Consider the following 20,376-nt stretch of genomic DNA (forward strand, 5'->3'; position numbering starts at 1 on the left):
GGCCTTCAAATTAGCTCAAGAACAGCGCAGAGAGCTTCAAGGAATGGGTTTCCATGGGCAAGCAGCTGCATCCAAGCCTTACATCACCAAGTGCAACAAAGCATCGCATGCAGTGGTGTAAAGTGCTATCACTGGACTCTAGAGCAGTGGAGACGTGTTTTCTGGAGTGATGAATCATGCTTCTCCGTCTGGCAATCCGATGGACGAGTCTGTGTTTGGTGGTTGCCAGGAGAACGGTACTTGTCTGACTGCAATGTGCCAAGTGTAAAGTTTGGCACAAAACACTAAAAAACACTAAACACTAAACTCGCTCATCCTGTCTTTATGGACCTTGCTTTATGCATTGGTGCGCAGTCATGTTGGAACAGGAAAGGGCCGTCAACATACTGTTCCCACAAAGCTGGAAGCATGAAATTGTCCAAAATCGTCCCAAAATCTCTGCTGAAGCATTAAGAGCTCATTTCACTAGACCTAACGGGCTAAGCCCAACTGAAAAACACCCCCACCACCATAATCCCCCTCCACCAAACTTTACACTTGGCACAATGAGGTCAGACAAGTACCATTCTCCTGGCAGCCACCAAACCCAGACTCATCCATCAAATTGCCAGACAGAGAAGCATGATTTCTCACTCCAGAGACATCACTCCAGTCCAGTGGCGGCGCTTTACACCACTGCATTTGACGCTTTGCACTGCGCTTGGTGATGTAAGGCTTGGATGCAGTTGCTCGGCCATGGAAACCTGTTACATGAAGCTCTCTACACACTGTTCTTGAGCTAATCTGAAGGCCACATGAAGTTTGGAGGTCTGTAGAGATTGACTCTGCAGAAAGTTGGTGACCTCTGCACACTATATGCCTTAGCATCTGCTGATCCCGCTCTGTCATTTTACATGGCCTACCTCTTCGTGGCTGAGTTTTATTAATATGACATTTACTGACATTTATTAAAATCAAAATATCATGTTCTTAAAAAAACAGCACAGAGATAAACAAATCAACCACAAAGGAGGGACTGTAAGGAGGAGAAACACTCTGTTAACAAGGTTTGAAAGACAAACTTTGAATTTCCCTTGATATTACATCAAAGTAGAAAATCTAATGTAATCACGTCTGGCAGCCTTGAACACTTCAGTTAGGGCCAATCTGATCCATTTTCCAAAACACAAATCTGCATATTCCCTCGCAGTGATTATAAAATGGAGATTATTCTACACTGTGAGGAACAATGAAACACTTATCCCTCCCAGCAAGAGCCCTCTAAAACCCACAAAATCGAACAAGCCTCATGTTACCCCAAATCTAGATGATAGTTTACCATTCAACTGTACTCGTGTACTGGCAAAATCTTTTGTGAGAGTAGACTTATTCTATATTGTTATCGTTAATCAAGTGGAATTTCACTTACTTCCAATTAATTAACCCTTAAAAGTCACAGTTATCACTGGAACAAAAACAAAACCAAAGCTAAACTTCAAAATTATTATTTCACACTTGCAGCTCATTAAAACAAGCAGAGAAATTCTATTGTAAGTGCTGCTTTTGGGGCTCCTGTCTAACCACTGGCTCTAGCATTAGAAGATCAATGGCTGGGAGTCCAAGAGAGTAATTGGACTCACTCTGTCTAGCAGGGCAGGGAAGCCATTTCTCTCCTCTAGCCAGTGCATGCACCTGTTAGAAGCTGTACAAAATAAGCAAACAAAATTGTCCAACAAGGGTGTTGAGCTGTACATGTATGCGGTGCTGCTTCATGTGCCTTGGAGGAAGCATGTGTTAGCCCTCAACCTCCTAGCTTGGTAGCATTGTATGATGGAGTAAATATGTATGGTAAATATATGGTAAATAAATTTGGGAGAAATTTGGGTTAAAAAAAAGAAATGAAAGTGTAGATTCTAACCTTTCAATCCATACCATGTTTGTGTTTGTATGCAGAAGAGGAATTTGAATTTGTTGAAAAGTTACCATTGTGCATACTGTCTTGCTTGTGTGAAAAATCTTTTGTACTTTGTTTCTTTTTTCCATAAAAGTAGACATAAAGACATCAGAAGTGTTGACATAAAGAGTGGTTGATACAGAATATAAAATAAATGTAATTTTTTATTTACGTAACCATTTCATTAATTATGCAATCTCACTGCATTAATATAGCCAGATGACAGTAATAACTGCTGACTTTTAAGGGTTGAGGTGAGACTCTTAAACTGTATCTGAAACACTTCATAAATGTATGGCTGTAAAAATCAGTATAGAGGCGGCGGACAGGTAATGTTGAAAGAGGACACTGCAAGCTGTAGGGCAGAGATGGAGAGCGTGAATGAGAGAAGAGGAGGAGCAGGAGGGAGGGACGGAGGGAGGGAAACAGCTTGAGAGGGTGGGGGTGGTACACTCTCTCTGTAGTGGAGAGCTGACAGACACACACACACACACACACACACACACACACACACACACACACACACACACACACACACACACACTTCCACTTGTAGCTTTCAGATCAGCCTTTAAACAGCTCAACCCACGGCTACTTCAGTGATCTGGTGGTCTAAAGAGGGTCAGTCTCCTAAGACAGACCAACACTGCGTCTTGCTTCACTGTTTGGACGTCAACACAATTTGACACTGGCTGCATTCATAATAACAAGGATTACCATAATATGAAGTACAGAGGCAGGTGAAAAGTCTTATGTTCTGCAGCTTTACTATAGATTAAACTTTCTACAGAACTTAATTAGTAAGACTTCAGCTTTCAGTAACACTTCAGGGCATTGTGCAGAAAGCTGCATTTCATGACACCTATGTTAGCTCATTATGATAACTGACATGCATTAAACCTAGATAAGCATTTATAAAGGCTCATTCTTATTAGTGTTGTCTGTCATAAAGGTAGCTTTTTGTGCACAACACATAAGTATTACCATAATATGCAGTATAGAGGCAGCTGACTTTGTAACTTGCATTAAAGCAAATGTAACCTTTCTGACAATGTCTACTGGTATAAATGTTTATTAATGTTTATGTGGGTCTATGTCAGTTGTCATGAAGAGCAGATGCAGGTGTTGCAAAGCCTTATGAAGACTGCTCTACAGTAGTGTTGCCAAAGATAATAACTACGCTTAACAAGATGGATTTAACAACATGGCCGAAAGCTGATGTTATTAAGTGATACTTTTTTAATCCCACAAATTGGGAAATTCCACCTCTGCATTTAACCCATCCGTGAAGTGAAACACCACATACACATTAGTGAATATACACACACACACACACTAGGGGGCAGTGTGCACACTTGCCCAGAGCAGTGGGCAGCCCTATCCACGGCGACCGGGGAGCAATTGGGGATTAGGTGTCTTGCTCAAGGACACCTCAGTTATGTGCTGTCGGCACTGGGGATTGAACCGGCAACCAGGGCAAGTTCCCTAAACTCCAACCCACAACTGCCCCAATTATGTTTATGTTATGTTTAGTTCTTTTGAAAGCATCTTACATATTATAGTATAGTTTGGAGTTAATGTTATTATGTATTTCTGTTTTATGTGATGAAGACCATAATGGAAATCCTTTTTTTATTGTATATGAATCTTCTGTAATTTCAGTGTGCTTAATGGCTGCTGTGCAGTGTTATATGCATTTTGATCATCAAATTAAATCAAATCAGTGCTGTCTTCTTATAGAATACAAAACTATCACTATATCACTATAACATAAATCACACTAATATAAAAAAATTAAGTCTGTAACTTTAACAATGTGTAAATATACTTTATATGTGATAATGCCCATAGCATTCTTAGTTCAGAGCCAACTTTACCTGCCAATGACAAGATCTGACATCACTATTTGCTGGAAAAGTTGTTGATGAAACTTAATTACCCATAACGAGTACAAAGCCCGAAACGTCTGGAAAGAGGCTGTTCTGGCACTGAAGTACAGAGCAATTATTTATCCTAGTGAACAGATATCTTAAACACTGACCAGTTTGCAGACAGAAGCTTGTCCAGGAGAGAGAGGAGAGCTATTTGCATACACCTGAGACTTCCAGTCAAATGTTTGGACACACCTACTTAAGAATGAGTTCTCAATATTTTTACTGTTTTCTATATTTGGAATAATAGTGAAGACATCAAAACCATGAAACAACACACATGTAGAGATAAAAAAAAAAAAAGTCTTACAGACTCAAACTATCTACTATTTTAGATTCTTATAGAAATGAGACCCCTGTAGCCTTACATAGTTGGCATTTACAAGGTGCCACCAGAGATTATTTTTCAACAGAACTGAAAAAGATACGCAAACTGAGACTCAGTTGTTACAAAACCACTTTTTGAATTTAACTTCACTTTGAATCTAAATTAAATATTTTTATTTTGGAAATAATGTCATATGTAGACAACAACTTTTTCATTCATAGTGTTCTATTTATATTGGTCTGAGGACACATATCTTTTGCATCTAAATGTAAGCTTTAGATGAAAACAAGTTAAGTGTGTCCAAACTTTTGACTATTAGTGCATGAAACATGAAATTCAAACACTTTCAATGAGAGTTGTGAATAATAATTTTATAAAGGCTTGTATTCATGTATACTATTACAATCCAAAAAACAGAAGGTACTCTGAGTCTGGATGTGTGTGTATGTCTATGTGTTTGTGTGTGTCTCTCTTACTGGTTGGTAACTAATAACTGGCAAAGAGCAATACAGACACCCAACAATCATTTATTAATGTGCTATTGATTCACCTAACAGACACAGAGAAAGAAAAAACTACGGAAAAATAGAATAAAACTCTGGAGAATTGAGCTTGTTATTCAAGCAGCAGCCTTGAATATTATAAATGTTTGTATCTGGTAGATAAAAAGGCTGAGAATTCTTTTTAAAGATAGGTAGCGCTTTCATATTTCAAAGAGAGGTTTTTCATGCTATGATTCTAGACGCAACTCTTAAATACCACTTCTTAAATCCCTTGGAAATCTGAACGCTCCTCAGAAACTACATAAAAGAGATGCTAAAAGGGGTTTTTAGCACGTAAACGAGGGAGGCATATCGATTCCCATTCCGTGATCACGTGTTGTGATCACCTGATGTGTCCCGGGCCGGGGGAGGCCGCTGGGGTCTTTGTTTGTTCAGATGGAGGAGCTGAAGAACCAAAAGGCATCGAGGATTATAAGGAAAAATCATCAGCACACATGCTTTGATGTCTAAATGAGGCATGTGCAGACCAGACCAGAGACTGTTCCTCCATGGCACACACACACACACACATAATCAGACCATGGACTCTCTGGCACACAAAACTACTGGATACGCGCACAAACACACACACACACACACACACACACACAGACACACACACACCCTGATCTGTTTAGTACACACACCACCTCAACACTGTGGAGCAGACACAGCTGGAGAGCTGAGAAGACTTCCAGATCATTTTGTGAGTTACAAGCAATGCGTTCATTTGAGGCACACTTACTTACACTAACCCCTGATATCTCATATCACCTAATGCAGGAACAGGGGTGGCACATCCAGAAAGACATGGTTCAAACACAGGCCAGTAATAACATGTATTTAAGTTTCAGCTTTTAGACCACTAAAGCAAAACCATTTGCATCACACAAATTAGTTTAACGATGAGCTTAGTAGTTACTATATACACCTCCTCTAAAGTGTTGTGGAAACCAACTGAACCACATACAAAGCACAAAGAAGATCAAAACATGACCTGGCTAGAAAAGTTTGTTAATTGCTAATGTTACTTTTTTAGGTGAAGACAACACTAAATATTGTGTGCTGCGGTTTTCTTTTCCCCTCTGATTATGAAGCAATCTGAAGCTGACTCAAACTTTCAGCTTCCAACACAAAGCCTGACACTAAATTCACAGCTCTAGTTCAGAGAGACTGTATGATGCTGCTATTAGGACAGTTGGCCAAAAACTGCTGTGTAAGAAAGTGTTTTGAGACATATTCGTTTGCAACAAGGAAACATAAAAAAAATGAACAAGCTATAGCTAAAGTAATTCAGTTATACTCAGTTCAATTGTAAAGACATAAACTTACAAACTTATAAACTTGTTTTCTTCTATGTTTGACAGTTTTCCTTTAGATTGCAAAAGTTTCCATGTTTCCATGGCAGTATGTTTAATGATTGGAGCTGAGCTCAGAGTTTATCATTTGTCACTGAGCTATTCCATTATTTCTTACTAATTGAGATATAACAGATTGGTGGTGCAACTGAATTTAGTAAAATAATGCAACTAACTAGTGCTAAATGAGGACTAGGTAAATTTTTGCCAGTCCATACCAACAGTGGACACACAAACTTAACTGAAAGATCCAAACAAATGAACTCATATTTGGCTTATGCTTCCCTTTGTGCATTTTAAAATCTTTCACTAACATATCTCACTTCACTCACTGAAAGTAATGGGAAGACTTAGAGTTCACAAGCTCAGTCTGTATCCTTTAGTTACACAGTATGACAATGATTTCTATATTCTAGTATCAGACACTACATTTCCAAAAGTGCTTGAGTGACATCCCATTCTTAATCCATAGGGTTTAATATGATGTTGGCCCACCCTTCGCAGCTATAACAGCTTCAGTTCTTCTTTGACCATTCTTCCAGAAGTGCATTTGTGAGGTCAGACACTGATGTGAGTCTCCGCTTTAATTCATTCCAAAGGTGTTCTGTCGGGTTGAGGTCAGGACTCTATGCAAGCCAGTCAAGTTTTTCCACACCAAACTTGCTCATCCATGTCTTTATGGACCTTGCCTTGTGCACTGATGCACAGTCATGTTGGAACAGGAGGGGGCCATCCCCAAACTGTTCCCACAAAGTTGGGAGCATGAAATTGTCCAAATCTCTTATTGTCCAAATTAAGAGTTCCTTTCACTGGAATTAAGGGTCCGAGCCCAACTCCTGAAAAACATCCCTACACCATAATCCCCTCTCCACCAAACTTTACACTTGGCACAATGCAGTCAGACAAGCGCCGTTCTCCTGGCAACCGCCAAGCCCAGACTCGTCCATCAGACTGCCAGACTGAGAAGCACGTCACTCCAGAGAACATGTCCAGTGATGGTGCTTTACAACGATGCTTTGCATTGTGGTTGGTGATGTAAGGCTTGGATGCAGCTGCTCAGCCATGGAAACCTGTTCTACACATTGTTCTTAAGCTAATCTGAAGGCCACATGAAGTTTGGAGGTCTAGCGATTGACTCTGCAGAAAGTTGGTGACCTCTGTGCACTATGCACCTCAGCATCCGCTGACCCTGCTCTGTCATTTTACCTGGCCTACCACTTCATGGCTGAGTTCCTGTCATTCCCAATCGCTTCCACTTTGTTATAATACCACTGACGGTTGACTGTGGAATATTTAGTAGTGAGGAAGTTTCACAACTGGACTCCTATAATTATCACTACCACACTGGAATTCACTGAGGTCCTGAGAGTGACCCATTCTTTCACTAATGTTTGTAGAAGCAGTCTGCATGCCTAGGTGCTTGGTTTTATACACTTGTGGCCATGGAAGTGATTGTAACACCTGAATTCAATTATTTGGATGGGTGACTGAATACTTTTGGCAATATAGTGCATCAGTTATCACTAGGTTGCCGATAGTGTGACCACTGTTCAGCATTCAGTTTATTCTCTGTTCTCAATTTGTAGAAATTTGTATTGATATTATTTTTTAAACCAATAAGTCAGAAGAAGCAGCGTGTTACTGTGATTTTACCAGTTATTCAGTGCTCTTAGGCATGATGAGAGTTCTCAGACTTTTAATTGTTGGTCCATGAGAGCAACATTTTAGTGACCTGGTGCTTTAATATGGAATTTGTTTGTTGTAAGACCATATTTTAAATATTCGGAACACGACTAACCAATCAGCCAATTTAAGGACTGAAACTATTTGTTTTAAAATATGTACTTTCAACATTCAGACAATAGATTTTTATCCCTTGTTTTGTTTTCACATTAAAGAGGTTGCGCCTTCCTTCAAAATTAAATCAACTTTTAATTGCCATTTTTTTATCATCAAGTTTTGATTAATAATCATCTAACTATTAAATATATTAGGAATATTTCTGGAACTCCACTGGGGTCTTAAGAAACAAAGAAGCAGCTACACATAGTTATAGTGTTACTTGAATAAGTGCCATCACTCTTAGGGTTAATGGTTAAGGATTAGACTCAGTGGAGTAGTCCAAGTCTAGAGCTTAAATCCAGTTTCTGATCCTGCATTTTGTAATGACTGGCAGTTGACTGACTTGTTGATGTAACTGATTGACAACTTATACTGTCATACCTACCAGTAACTTCACAATACTAGACTGGAAAATGGATTCAAGGTCTGGATTTGAAGACCTCTGTTGAAGAGGGTTGAATGCAGGGAGGGAGCGAGGGGGAAGAGGGGCATGGGGCGGGTGGATTGCCTCATCAATCGATGTCACAGCAGGGCTTGCTCATTCAAACATATGCTACATGTGTACACACTATTCAATTGCTGCTGTGCTTAAATGAAAAGCTGACAGGTTGAAGAGGCAAGTCAATCGTAACTGCCTGCAAAACCGATCATGCTCAAGATGTACCAGCAGAACCAGGCATTAAAAAAAAATCTCCTTCTAGCCTAAAAGAGACGACACAGGATATATCTTGAATTCTTTATATCTTGAAGACTAACTTTTTAAGACATTCCAAAGACGACCGGCTGAGAAGAACATCAAGTTAACTACTCGTACTGACATTAAGAGGATTAAAAAAAGTTGCGTCCAACTTTTCCTCCAAATTTCCATGAGTGGGCTGAGCACTCCTGTCCGTCCAAACCTCACCTAGTGCGTGACTGTCTGAGGAGTGGCCTGTTTTGAAGAACAGAAACACACGAGGTATTAGATATTACAGACAGATGATGAAGACAGGTAGAGCAAGAGAGAATGAAAGTGACAGACAGAGACCGTGTGTGTGTGTGTGTGTGTGTGTGTGTGTGTGTGTGTGTGTGTGTGTGTGTGTGTGTGTGAGAGAGAGAGAGAGAAAGGGGTGGAGTGGAAAAAGAGAGAGGGAGGGCCTTTTGTCTACAGAACACAAAGTGGGTGTGTCAGCTGTCTGAGGGCTGTCAGAAGGAGATCCAGATGTGTGTTAAAGATGATGCTGTGTGCCATGATGAGACATGATATCACTGTAGCAAACTAAACCTGCTAACACACACAGCCTGTTGTTGTAGATACAGCACACTTGGTCTGTGCGCCTGACTTTTATATAGAGCAGTTGTAGATTTACTACTTTACAACATTCAGCCAGTGAATTCAAGTCCACTGTCCAATAATATAATAATGCTTATTCTTAATATTAGGCAGTTGCAAAGCATTAACACCTCAGTGTAGCGCAGAATAGCTTCATTGGCATAAGACGTTTCAAAATTAACTATTAGATGCTACAGTTAACCTTGACAATAACAACATTTTTAACTACTTCTTATGTCATCATTTCAATATTTCTCACTTATAGCCCACTGAAACAAGTAATAAAAAAATGCATATTATGAACTTGTTTCTACTTTGAAATTATTGTTGTGCATATTTTGATAATTTTATACATTAAAACAAATCAGAAAAAGTCAGAAGTGCAGATTTAAATCTGTCAATTCAGAAGGTACATCAGCTGTAAATGTAATTTATTACAAAACAACACATTGAAAGATGTAATTGTATAATTACTTTTAAAATAATGCATGATCTTAAGTAATTAAATAGTATAGGCAAAATGAAAGTAAGTTTGTGAGTAAATATCTATAGTAGGAAGAGTTGGATCCATTATGCACATGTTTACAACCAATTTCAGAACAGATTAAGCCAATGTACTGACATTTTTGCTGTCAGCAGTCTGGTATACACACTCTAGAAATGTATCAACATACAGCACCCTGCAAAAGTCAGAGCCCACCCTTCATCTTTCAACATCCAGAAAAAAAACACAGAAAACACACGTACAGAGAAGTACACAGAAGCTTCAACAACTATATCATTTTAAATCGTCCAGTATTTGAAGTGTCAGCTTCCATTTTTTTTTCAGGAGACTTGCTTTCATTATTTCAAAGAAATGTGAGGGGATGTTTTTCCACATCTTCAAATTTCCATCTTTTTTACAATCTAAAAACAGATTCATGTCTGGACTATGAAAACACCAGCAGCTTTTTTATTTGATTTGCAAATTTGTATTTAATTTCCTTTATTAAGTAACTTATAGCATTATCTTCCCACAGTGGAAGGATGGACAGAAACACCTATCAATTTCTTGCAAGCTTGATTTTCTCCTCTCTCTCAAAGAGGAAAGCCTTAAATACTGTCTATCTGATGGTGACAGTTCCCAGTCCTGCACAGTTGTTAGGCGTCCCATTTTCTATCATTTAATTTTTTTTTTTAAGTTTTGGAAACTCCTACCTTTCCATTTATTTTCCTTTGACTTCCTTATGCAAATAAATTAACATTTACTATTTAATCTCTTCAGAAATATATCTTGAGAAATGAACAACTTGATGGGTGGTCTCTCATTTTTGCACATTGCAGTGGTATTGACTTTGAACCACTTGCACAAGCATTACATTACAAGCTAAAGCGTACATCGTGTACACAGCACATAAAAAAGCCCATGAACATTTTTAAAAAGAGAAGGCCAGTAAAATTAGGATGACATTTTTCAAAATACTTGTATTCTCTGTCTGATTCTCAGCCCTATTATACATTTAAAGTACATATTCTGATGTTTGTTTCACAGCAAGCCTGCAGGTGTAAACCTATTATAAGTCCAGTCTAATAAACAAACTCCATTCCTACTTTTATACTGTCACTCTATGCAGTGTGAAGTTATAAGTACAGGGAACATAAAATGCAGCCGCAAAGCTCTGTCTCTGTACCTTTCATGAGTACCAAAGAGTCGTTTCTTATCATCTTTCTCTTCACACACTTCATAGGAGCAGGTTAGTTTCTTCTGTCTCAGACTCTCCCTCTCTTTGCCATAATTGCCCTCTCTGCCTTTTTTTATCACCGTCTCACTCCTGACATGTATGTTTACCACAAGCATAATCTTCAAAAAGCGTGTTAACATAAGGAGCTCAGCTTTCATAACCCATAAAGCCTGATCCTGTTTACTACAGAGAGACAGACACAGAGAGAGAGAGAGAGGTGTGAGCGAGGGCGAGTGAAAGCTCTGATCGTATCTCCGACAGTTTCTCAGCATTTATCTGTGTGTGAGTGTTTACGTGCTTCACAGCGTAAAGCGTTAATAAGGTCTTAATATAGAGGATTAGAAGAAAAGTGTGTGTGCTCAGGTGGTTTGTGTGCACTGCTGCTGAGCTGATCAACTCTATGTTTAAATTCCCAGCAGGAGGACACAACAACTGCAACTCAGATGCAAAACAGAGTAAAGAAGACAGTGATGCTTTAAAGGGCCAACATGGAAGAATATTTTTTCTTCACTCTTTTTTAAGCTTGATGTGGTATGTAAATACTGATAAACTTTCAAATTGTACTGTTCAGTCCCCTGTTCATAGTTTTTAACTATAAACTAATCTGCAAAATCAGCCTTTTTTGAATTCAGTCTTTTTTTTGATGTCACAAAAGTAATACATTTGCATATATTGGTCTATTCACATTAAAGGTATTAGCAGTGTTTCAGCCTTGACTACTGTTTCAATGAAGCAACATACAGGGCAACCAATCAGAAGACAGATCATTTTGTTTGTTGTTGATTTGTAATTTTAAAGAGTCATTTGGTCTGAAAAAGGCACATTATAATTAACCGTATTATTGTTTATCTTATGGAAGACATTGGGGATTAATCAAAGTTTTCATTTTTGCTCAGTAAAGCCCAAACTTGACATTTTTATTAAACAGTTTATTCACTATGTATTAAGCTTTATCCGTTATGACATGGATTAGTACATATCTATTTTTTTGTGTCTTCACTTTATTAGGTGTAGTGACATTCACTTTGTTAAGATCTTGTTATGCTAATGCAAATTACTGAACATGTATTATATTCTAAATTCACTTCTTATAAATAAAAAGGTCAGCATTTGATACCTGTTTGATTTCTAAGTACTTGTTAGCAGCAACAATCACGCCTAGCTAGTAGCCAACAAAAAGGCAAAGATAAAGATTTAAGATGAACATTGATGATTTGGAGACGAATGGACTTATTTGCATTTGTAAGCACTCCAGCTGGTTTCCTGATACATTTAATCTGCAACAAACTGTCAAACACTAAACAGTCATGAAGCTGATGTTATATTGTCATTTGAATTTTCCCAGGAAAATGTGAAAAAGAAGCTGGCAGATGATCAGCTACCTTCAGCCTTGTAAAAATGTTAAGAGACATTTAACAAGAGACTCTTCTAGTTTTGGAAAAGTTTCCTGCTGGAGATGTGAGAAACCTGGCTGTAGCTGAGCTAAAGCTTATAGCAAAGCAAAGTAAGTGTGTTTTCATTAATATTAAATTTGTTAGCCTATACTAGCACATTAGCACATACCGAGACATATTTACAGCCAAGATGGTAAAATAGGCATAAAATGTTGTGACTCCCAAGATGGTTTGATTTTTGTTGAATGGACAAAATGTCTCTTCTTAACATTTGGGTAGCGACCCCTACTTTAGAGCTAATAAGAGTTTAAATAATTCACTAACAATTTAAGATGTATTCTATATTCTTAAGCACAGTTTTTGTTATCACTAATTAGATGGTACAACATTTTTTGTTATGAGTAGTTCCATTTAATTACAAATTTAATACCCAGTAATTCATAATTTCGTGGCCAAAAAGACTGAACACTTCACTAAAATGTCAGTACTGTGTTCTATAAAAGAGTTCAGTGGCTAAAACTGCACTTCAGAATATGGATCTTGAAATATCAATGACATAAAATTTTGATTAGTTCTTAAGTAAAGAACTACAATAAAAACAATAAACTTGACAATACATAGAACCTAGGAAAGTATAGGCTACCAGTTATACACTAATTGAAAGTGAATTTGATGATGCTAAATGATGACACGGTCTCAACAAGTTTATTGGGCATTATTGCAACAAATAATGCAGTTATGTGATTTTCACATTGGACCTTAAGTTATGCAGTAATACAGATAATAATGAATAAATTTTAATAAATAATGAATAAACAATTTAATAATTTAAAGCGTCAAATTTGGCTTTATTGAACAAATGAGAAAACTTTAATAAACTGTCAACAGGGTACAGTAACAGTAAATGAATAAAAACTGTTTCTGAGACATAAAACTGTGTAAAATAGTGTGTAAATGTGTGTCTGTGTTAAATTTTTATTACAAAGGGTCCTCTGCAGGTAACTGGCCAAAGCATTGGCCCCCAACTATGAGACAAAGAAAGAATCAGATTTGTGTTAAATGGCAGGTCTTGTGTTAAATGTCAAATTTGCTCTTTCTCTCTAACTCACTCTCTCTTACTCTCTCTCCTTCTCTTTTCGCATTCACACACACACACACACACACACACACACACACACACACACACACACACACACACACACACACACAGCTGGGCAGAGATCTGAGGGTCTGAGGCACTTTGTCTATCAAACATTAGTAAAGTGGTTCCGGGTCTCGACGCAGCTTTCTGGCCCTGACCTAAAGCAGATTTAATCTGATGAGGTTACAGAGGGATTTGGTGTGGGTTTGTGTGTGTGTGTGTGTGTGTATGTGTGTGTGTGTGTGTGTGTGTGTGTGTGTGTGTGTGTGTGTGTGTTTGTGTGTGTGTGTGAGAGAGAGAAAGAAAGAGAGTGAGAGAGAGAGTCTTGTAGAGAGCGTGTCTATGTCTGCGTATATCTCCGGGGGCGACAGCAGCAGGATGAGAGGCAGGAAGAGAGCTGAGCTCCAGACATCTGGCTCTGCCTGCTCCCTGGACTCTCTCTCACTCACTCTCTCTCTCACACACACACACAAACAGATACACTATGATGTGCTCCGATCAAAGCCTGCCTGCCACCACACATACTCACACACAAGCATTTCCACTACATCCACACGGAGAGCCCAGAGTTGCAGAGCTGGGAGCAGCAGTGCTGGGAACAGTATCAGTCTGGGCTGGAAAACTGCAGGCTAGCTACCTGACTGTTCTGTGTGTTCTCCTAACAGGCAGAGTTTAAGCAGCAGTCAAGCCTACAGCTCCTCTATTTGGCTCAGTGTTGATGTGTGTGTGAGTTTGGATTTGGGGTATTGCACTGTGTTCATCAAACAGCTCAGGCACTGGAAAAGCCCATGGGTCTATAAATGAAGGCCTCAAGTTCTGATCTATCTCTCTATCTTCCTTTTTTTAATCAGTTTATTGTACTTTATTACCATCACCACTTTGCATATAATATTGCTAAGGCAAGCACAATCTCCCTCTTGCTCTGTGGAGCAGAGTGTATTATTCATGGTCTGCTGGTTCAGGAGTTTAAACTGACCACTAAGCTATCTTCATCCACAGAACTAAACGTGGGCAATGTGATATGGTATGTACTTATTATTGTGAAAAGGTATATCACAATATGATTTATGTACAGAATGTGTAGTACAAAGATATTTAAGGTTGTACCTCATCATCTTTGTCTTTTTATACACCGCAACACATTCCGCAACACATTCCAAAAACATTGGGATGGGGAATTTTAAGTCTAGGAACTTAAACAGGTGATTCAGTCATGCTTGAGTATAAAAGGAGCATCCAGGAAAAGATCCAGGATAGCCTAGACTTTTATGAGCAAGGATGAATTGAGGTTTGCTATTCAGCCAAAAAAATGTGTCAGCAAATAATCCAACAGTTAAGAACAATGTTTCTTAACAGGCCATTGCTAGAACGGGTGATTTCACCCTCTATGGTGTGGCTGATAAATACCACTCATTGCTTAATCTACAAATGCAAGTCAAGACTGTACAGCGATAGCCATATATCAAGAATGCCCAGAAAACTGACTTCTCTGGATTCAAGTTTGAAATGGATTGATACACAATGAAAACATATATTGTGGTCTCACAATTCAGCATTTTTGGTTGTTCATGGAAATAATGGATGTCACGTTTTCCAAATCAAAGAAAGAAAAGACCGCCCAGACTGTTACGGGGGTAAAGTTCAAAAGTCAGGATCTATCGTTGTATGGGAGTTTATAAGTGTCAAAGGCATGAGTAATTTGTACATATGTGAAGGCATCATTATCACAAAGATATATACACATTTTGAAGTAACATATCGCTGTTGTCGAAAGAAAACCTTGTATCTCCAAAATGGTAACTTTACATGAGAAGGAAAAAACCTACTTTACTTTTAATGGAAGTCAATGGAACCAGAATTTTTCCCAAGTCACTTTGGGCTGTTTCTTTTGGTCCATTCATCATGAAATTCACACACAATATAAAGGGCGACAGGCATTTTCAAACTGTGTCACAAACTGAAAAATGACAAAAATGGAGATACAAGGTTTTCTTCTGACAGCAGTAATATGTTTTTTTTCTAGATAACATCTTTTCTAAACATCCATGCTTATTTCAACATGGTGACGGCAAAGCACATTCTGCAAGTTTTACAACAGCATGGCTGTGTAATCAGCTAGTGTGGGTGTTACACAGGTTTGCCTATAGAACAGAATGGCCTTCGAAAATTTGAAAAGTGTCTCACACAGCTACAGTTAAGGAAAAGTGATGTAAAAGTGATAGACATGATCCTGTCCTAAAGTTTTGGAAAGTGCTGCAAGCATCAAATTTCGAATGACCTTATATTTTAAAAAGATTAATACATTGAAACATCAATTATTAAATATTGTGGTTTTGTACTGCTTCCAATACAGGTCAAACAGAATTCACTCATCATTGCTTTCGGTTTTTATTTAGAAGCTTTTCATGACTGTTTTTGAAATTGAGGTTTGTAGTTCATGGCTAGTGTTACTTTTGGAACAATAAACAACGGTATGTATTATGAAAAACATCAAATATAGAAACTAAAACCACTGCATGAACTGCATCAATTTTCCTCTTGTTTCTCCTGAAATACTTGCTGTGCAAATGTTGATTGAAAAAAAAATTAGCGTTAAAATATTTTGGTAGTTCATGTCCTTTCAATTGTATTCACAAGCCTCATAAAATGGATCGTCCCATTAAAGAGACACTTTCAAGTACCATGATGTGAAACATCACCCACCATAACACAGACCAAAGGTCAACACAAGCCTATAGTTTATCATCACTTAGATCACCTTTCTTCATAATGTCAATGAAGCACTATTCATGAATAAATTCTGTACTACACCCAACTATTGTCTCAGAAATCATAAAGGCTGCAAAGACAGAAATAGAGCGAGAGATAGAGAGAACATGTCAAACGCGTGAGAGATGAGTGGGGTCACCTGCTCTCCCTCCTACAGAATTAGGCGCTATCTAACCCAGGCGTGCTGTGGCGAGCTGACAGTAATCCTGCGCCCACTGCAGTGCCATGGCTGTGTTACATTATCATAGCTAATCCCATAATCCTCACTATGCTGCTAATCTCAATCCCACCCCCTCTCTCCCCTCACTCACTAATCATACTAATGATGGACCCCCATCTCCCCTGGCGACCGTCACTAGGCGACATAACTTGCCCCCCTCCCAACTTTAAAGTCTCACGCACCCCACCCGACTATACACGCAAAGACACCCGCACACACACACTCATACAAGCCTCCCAGGAAGCACTCATTAATGGGATTCATAGCCGAGGGCAAAACACAAACTAAACATATGTTCAGCAAATCAGTGTGTGTGTGAGGGTGTGTGTGTCAGTGTCACCATAACTATGTGGGTCTCTTTGAGCCACACAAGGGCTGAGTGGGGTGAAAGCCTTGGTATGCAGGGTTCCTGGTGGCTTTGAAGTGATTGGTGCCCTTTCTAACGCTACAAAGACCAACCCAGGCTATTAACAGCAGGCCTACAGTGACATGACACGGCCCGTATTTATGGTTAAGCAAGGTGAAAGGAGACACAGAGAGAGAGAGAGAGAGAGAGAGAGAGAGAGAGAGAGAGCTAAGAATGATGGATAGGGGCAGTACGGTTTTAAAGAGAGCCACTTGGAGTTAAACAGAGGGATTCGGCTTCTATGAGTAGGTGATTACCTAGGGATCTAACGATAGACTCAGTTCAGAATTATGATCATGATACTGAGCTCATGATTCGATATTCTCAGAGTATGCTAAACAAAATTTAAGTAAAATTATGTCTGTATCCATGTCATTGCTCAAACTATTAATGAGACTAGAGCCCTAGCCTGGATTTGGGATTATGTTGTATGACACTCAAATTTTGGTATAAATTCAATTCATGCTGCACTGTTAGAAATAAAGATTTCTGAACAGGTACATTTTTCATTTGTCAAGGTACAAACAATGTAAATGTTCACTCAAAAGTCCTACAGTGGTTTTAAGGTCCAGTTGTGTCCCCTAAATACGTTTTCTTCCCCTGGAAAAGTATGTATTTATACCTTTTTCATAACCTAAAACAGAACAATAAAACAAGTAAAAGGCCTAGAGATGAGACAGAGTGTATGGAGTCAGTACAATTTAGAAAATATAATTTCAATCGATTATGGTAAAGTTATGTTCCCTGACTAAAAGTACTGAGATGCACCACCCCAGTGAGAGTTTCATACCTTTATTTCTGAGAGAGTGGGAGTATGATGTATGATGCTGGTATGGAGTGGATATGCTTATATTCAATAATAATACACACCAAGACTTTCTCTCTCACAAGTAATGTTGTGAATGAAGACACTATGAAACACCTTTACTACATTTCAGTCAAACAAGTTGCAGTTTTCACCAAAGATTTTTAGATGTTGAGTGGCTCTGGTTTACAAGCTCTCACTGTCTGCTGTAACATTGTGATCTCATTGTTTATTTGACATTTATACAGCTGTGTAACATGTGGATGTGGGGTAATGTCATTTTATTCAAATTTAGCAATTTTTACAGACTGCACGTTCCCGTGTCAGGAAAGATTCTGCTGCCTTTCACAAACTGTAAAACAGAATGTACAAATACACCCCAGGCTACATAAATCCTGGATAAACTGATTTGTTTCTTAAAGCAGTTTTTATTTATGATCTCTAAGCTCAAATCAAACCTATATTTGTTATCTTTCTTTAAATGTATGATTCCAAACATTAAAACGTAAAATAACAGAACAAAGGTTTAGTGTTATGCTGTGATATTCACTGTTGTCTGCAAATTCCTAAACTATTGACAATTCAGAATTGACTTCCAGTGACTCAAGAGTTGTATTCCAAAGACTAAGCACTTGACTCAGAATCAAACCCCAGTGACTCAAGACTAGAGTCAGAAAACCTAGTTACTTGAGACTTGGACCCCAGGCCTTATGACTGAGCACCTCTGGTGCATTGTCATCTCTGTGACCTGTCTGTGTAGTGTATAGCTCTATGTATGTAAGTGTGCTTGTGTGCCTGCTGGAGCTTAGGGGTGTGTGTACCTCTAGATGCCCTTCCTGAGTCCCTCTGTTTTTGTGTGTGTGGAAAAGCTCACCTTGTTTGCGATGTACAGCTCTGTCTCTGTGCCCGCTCGTCTTCACCACAGACATGTCAGCAGAGCTTTTCTCTTTACTGTCAACTTCTCTCTGTCTGTCACCACTGATGGAAGCAACCTTAAAAAGAGTGACAGAGATACACACACATGCAGCGTCAAAAGAAAACACAGCCAGAATGGCAACAAAACAAATAAAAAAACAGCAACAGACTTAGTACATTCACTAATTTAATTTACTTAGAATTCACTGTTCTGGCACAGATATTTATTAGCGCCCATTAGCAGTGTGTTTTGCGATGGTAATTGCTAATGCACAGGCACCAGACCTCTTCCTCTTCCTCTCTCTCTCTCTCTCTTTCTGTCTCTCTGTCTCTCCCTCTACCTCTGTGAGTAGGGGCTCTGTCGCACTAGCTTAATTGTAATGCTGGAAATAACGGCAGCGGTTCTCTCAGACTTCCGCACATATTTAATTTTATCTTTGAATAAAAGAGCTATAGGAAAGTATTAATCTGCTTAACATTTCTAAGTACATCCTCCAAAGGATTTTGCTTTTTTAATCTTACATATGCTGAGCAGAGTTACTGGCAAAAACTGTACGTTTTCTTCATCTCATCCTTTCAACATCAAATGGTGAGCAGCAAAAATTGGATCAGACTTCAAAGCCAGGCGATGTGCTCCAAGTCACAGAGTGGCTCCTCTATTTCACATATTGAATTCGAGCAGGATATCAAAGTGCTAGCAAAGAACCTCAGGTCTTTACTAAAAAAGGGCTCTAACATCTGTAGAGAGAGAAGCGCAAAGACAAATCACCTCAGGGAGAAGCTAGCATTTACTCTCCACCGTGGATTTCCAGCCTTTTGATTCACTCTTTCCCTGTACCTCCCTTTCTCTCTCTCTCTCTCTCTCTGCTGAGATTGGAGTTCAGAATGAGTGAGCTTTCCCTCTTTTGTCTCAAGGACACATACGTCTCATAAAAAAAAAAAAAAAAAAAAGACAGCACTTCTTAGAGAAGCTTTGCGGTTCAGTGTTATATGCAGATTGGTGACTACTGAACACTAACACACTGTTCATGAAACACATTATCATATTCAATAAAGTATTCATTTCTGACCTCTTTAAGGATTTGATAGTCAGAGTCTGTTCTTTGTGGTGTGTCTTCCCTGAGGAGAAAATAAAAATATATTAATTACGCCATAAACCACAAACACCATATGTAGCTTACGTAATAACATACATCACTACTCAAGCGGCTGCACAAAGATACAGTCTAAGATCTGCAAATGACCACGCAGTGAAATCAACTTAAGCACACATCATATCAGCAATAGACAGAGGGAAAAGATTGTTTTTCTGAAAAACAGAAAAATAAGTTTACTCATCAGCATGTAGGCTAGCTAACGAATCTTCCAGAAGGAAAATGGGCAGTTCATGTCAAAATAAATCTATATGGATCCTCTCCAGAAATGATTAAACAGAATAGCAAAGTTTGAGGTTTGAAGTTTCACCACTGAGAATTAGGATGTAAACAAGCCTGCAAAAAATCCCTCCAGAAAAACCACACGCACACACATGCACACACAAGTACACACCCCAATGCCTCTAAAGTTTGGATCAAGAAAACAGTATTAAAATGAGTCAATGTTTTATTATCTCATATAATAACAAAGTTCAACAGGTATAACTGCTATAATACATCATAATGTGACAGTTTAACAGTATAATATGACATATAATATACTGTAAACATAGTTTAATATCACGGTATCACAGGTATAATGGGGAGAGTATAATATCTAGGGC

At 38.6% G+C, this 20,376-nt stretch overlaps 1 protein-coding gene across 1 annotated transcript in view; it reads right to left on the bottom strand.

Moving 5' to 3' along the window:
* myo3b (myosin IIIB) overlaps nt 1–20,376 on the bottom strand; it is a 75,712-nt gene that overhangs the window by 13,878 nt on the left and 41,458 nt on the right. The window contains exons 23-24 of the mRNA XM_037539610.1: nt 19,688–19,736; nt 18,577–18,694 (exon numbers count right to left, since the gene is read on the bottom strand). Coding sequence (XP_037395507.1) covers nt 18,577–18,694; nt 19,688–19,736 — 167 coding nt within the window. The remainder of the gene's footprint in view (nt 1–18,576; nt 18,695–19,687; nt 19,737–20,376) is intronic.

Source organism: Pygocentrus nattereri, chromosome 6 (assembly GCF_015220715.1).
Source record: "Pygocentrus nattereri isolate fPygNat1 chromosome 6, fPygNat1.pri, whole genome shotgun sequence".
Classification (NCBI taxonomy): domain Eukaryota; kingdom Metazoa; phylum Chordata; class Actinopteri; order Characiformes; family Serrasalmidae; genus Pygocentrus; species Pygocentrus nattereri.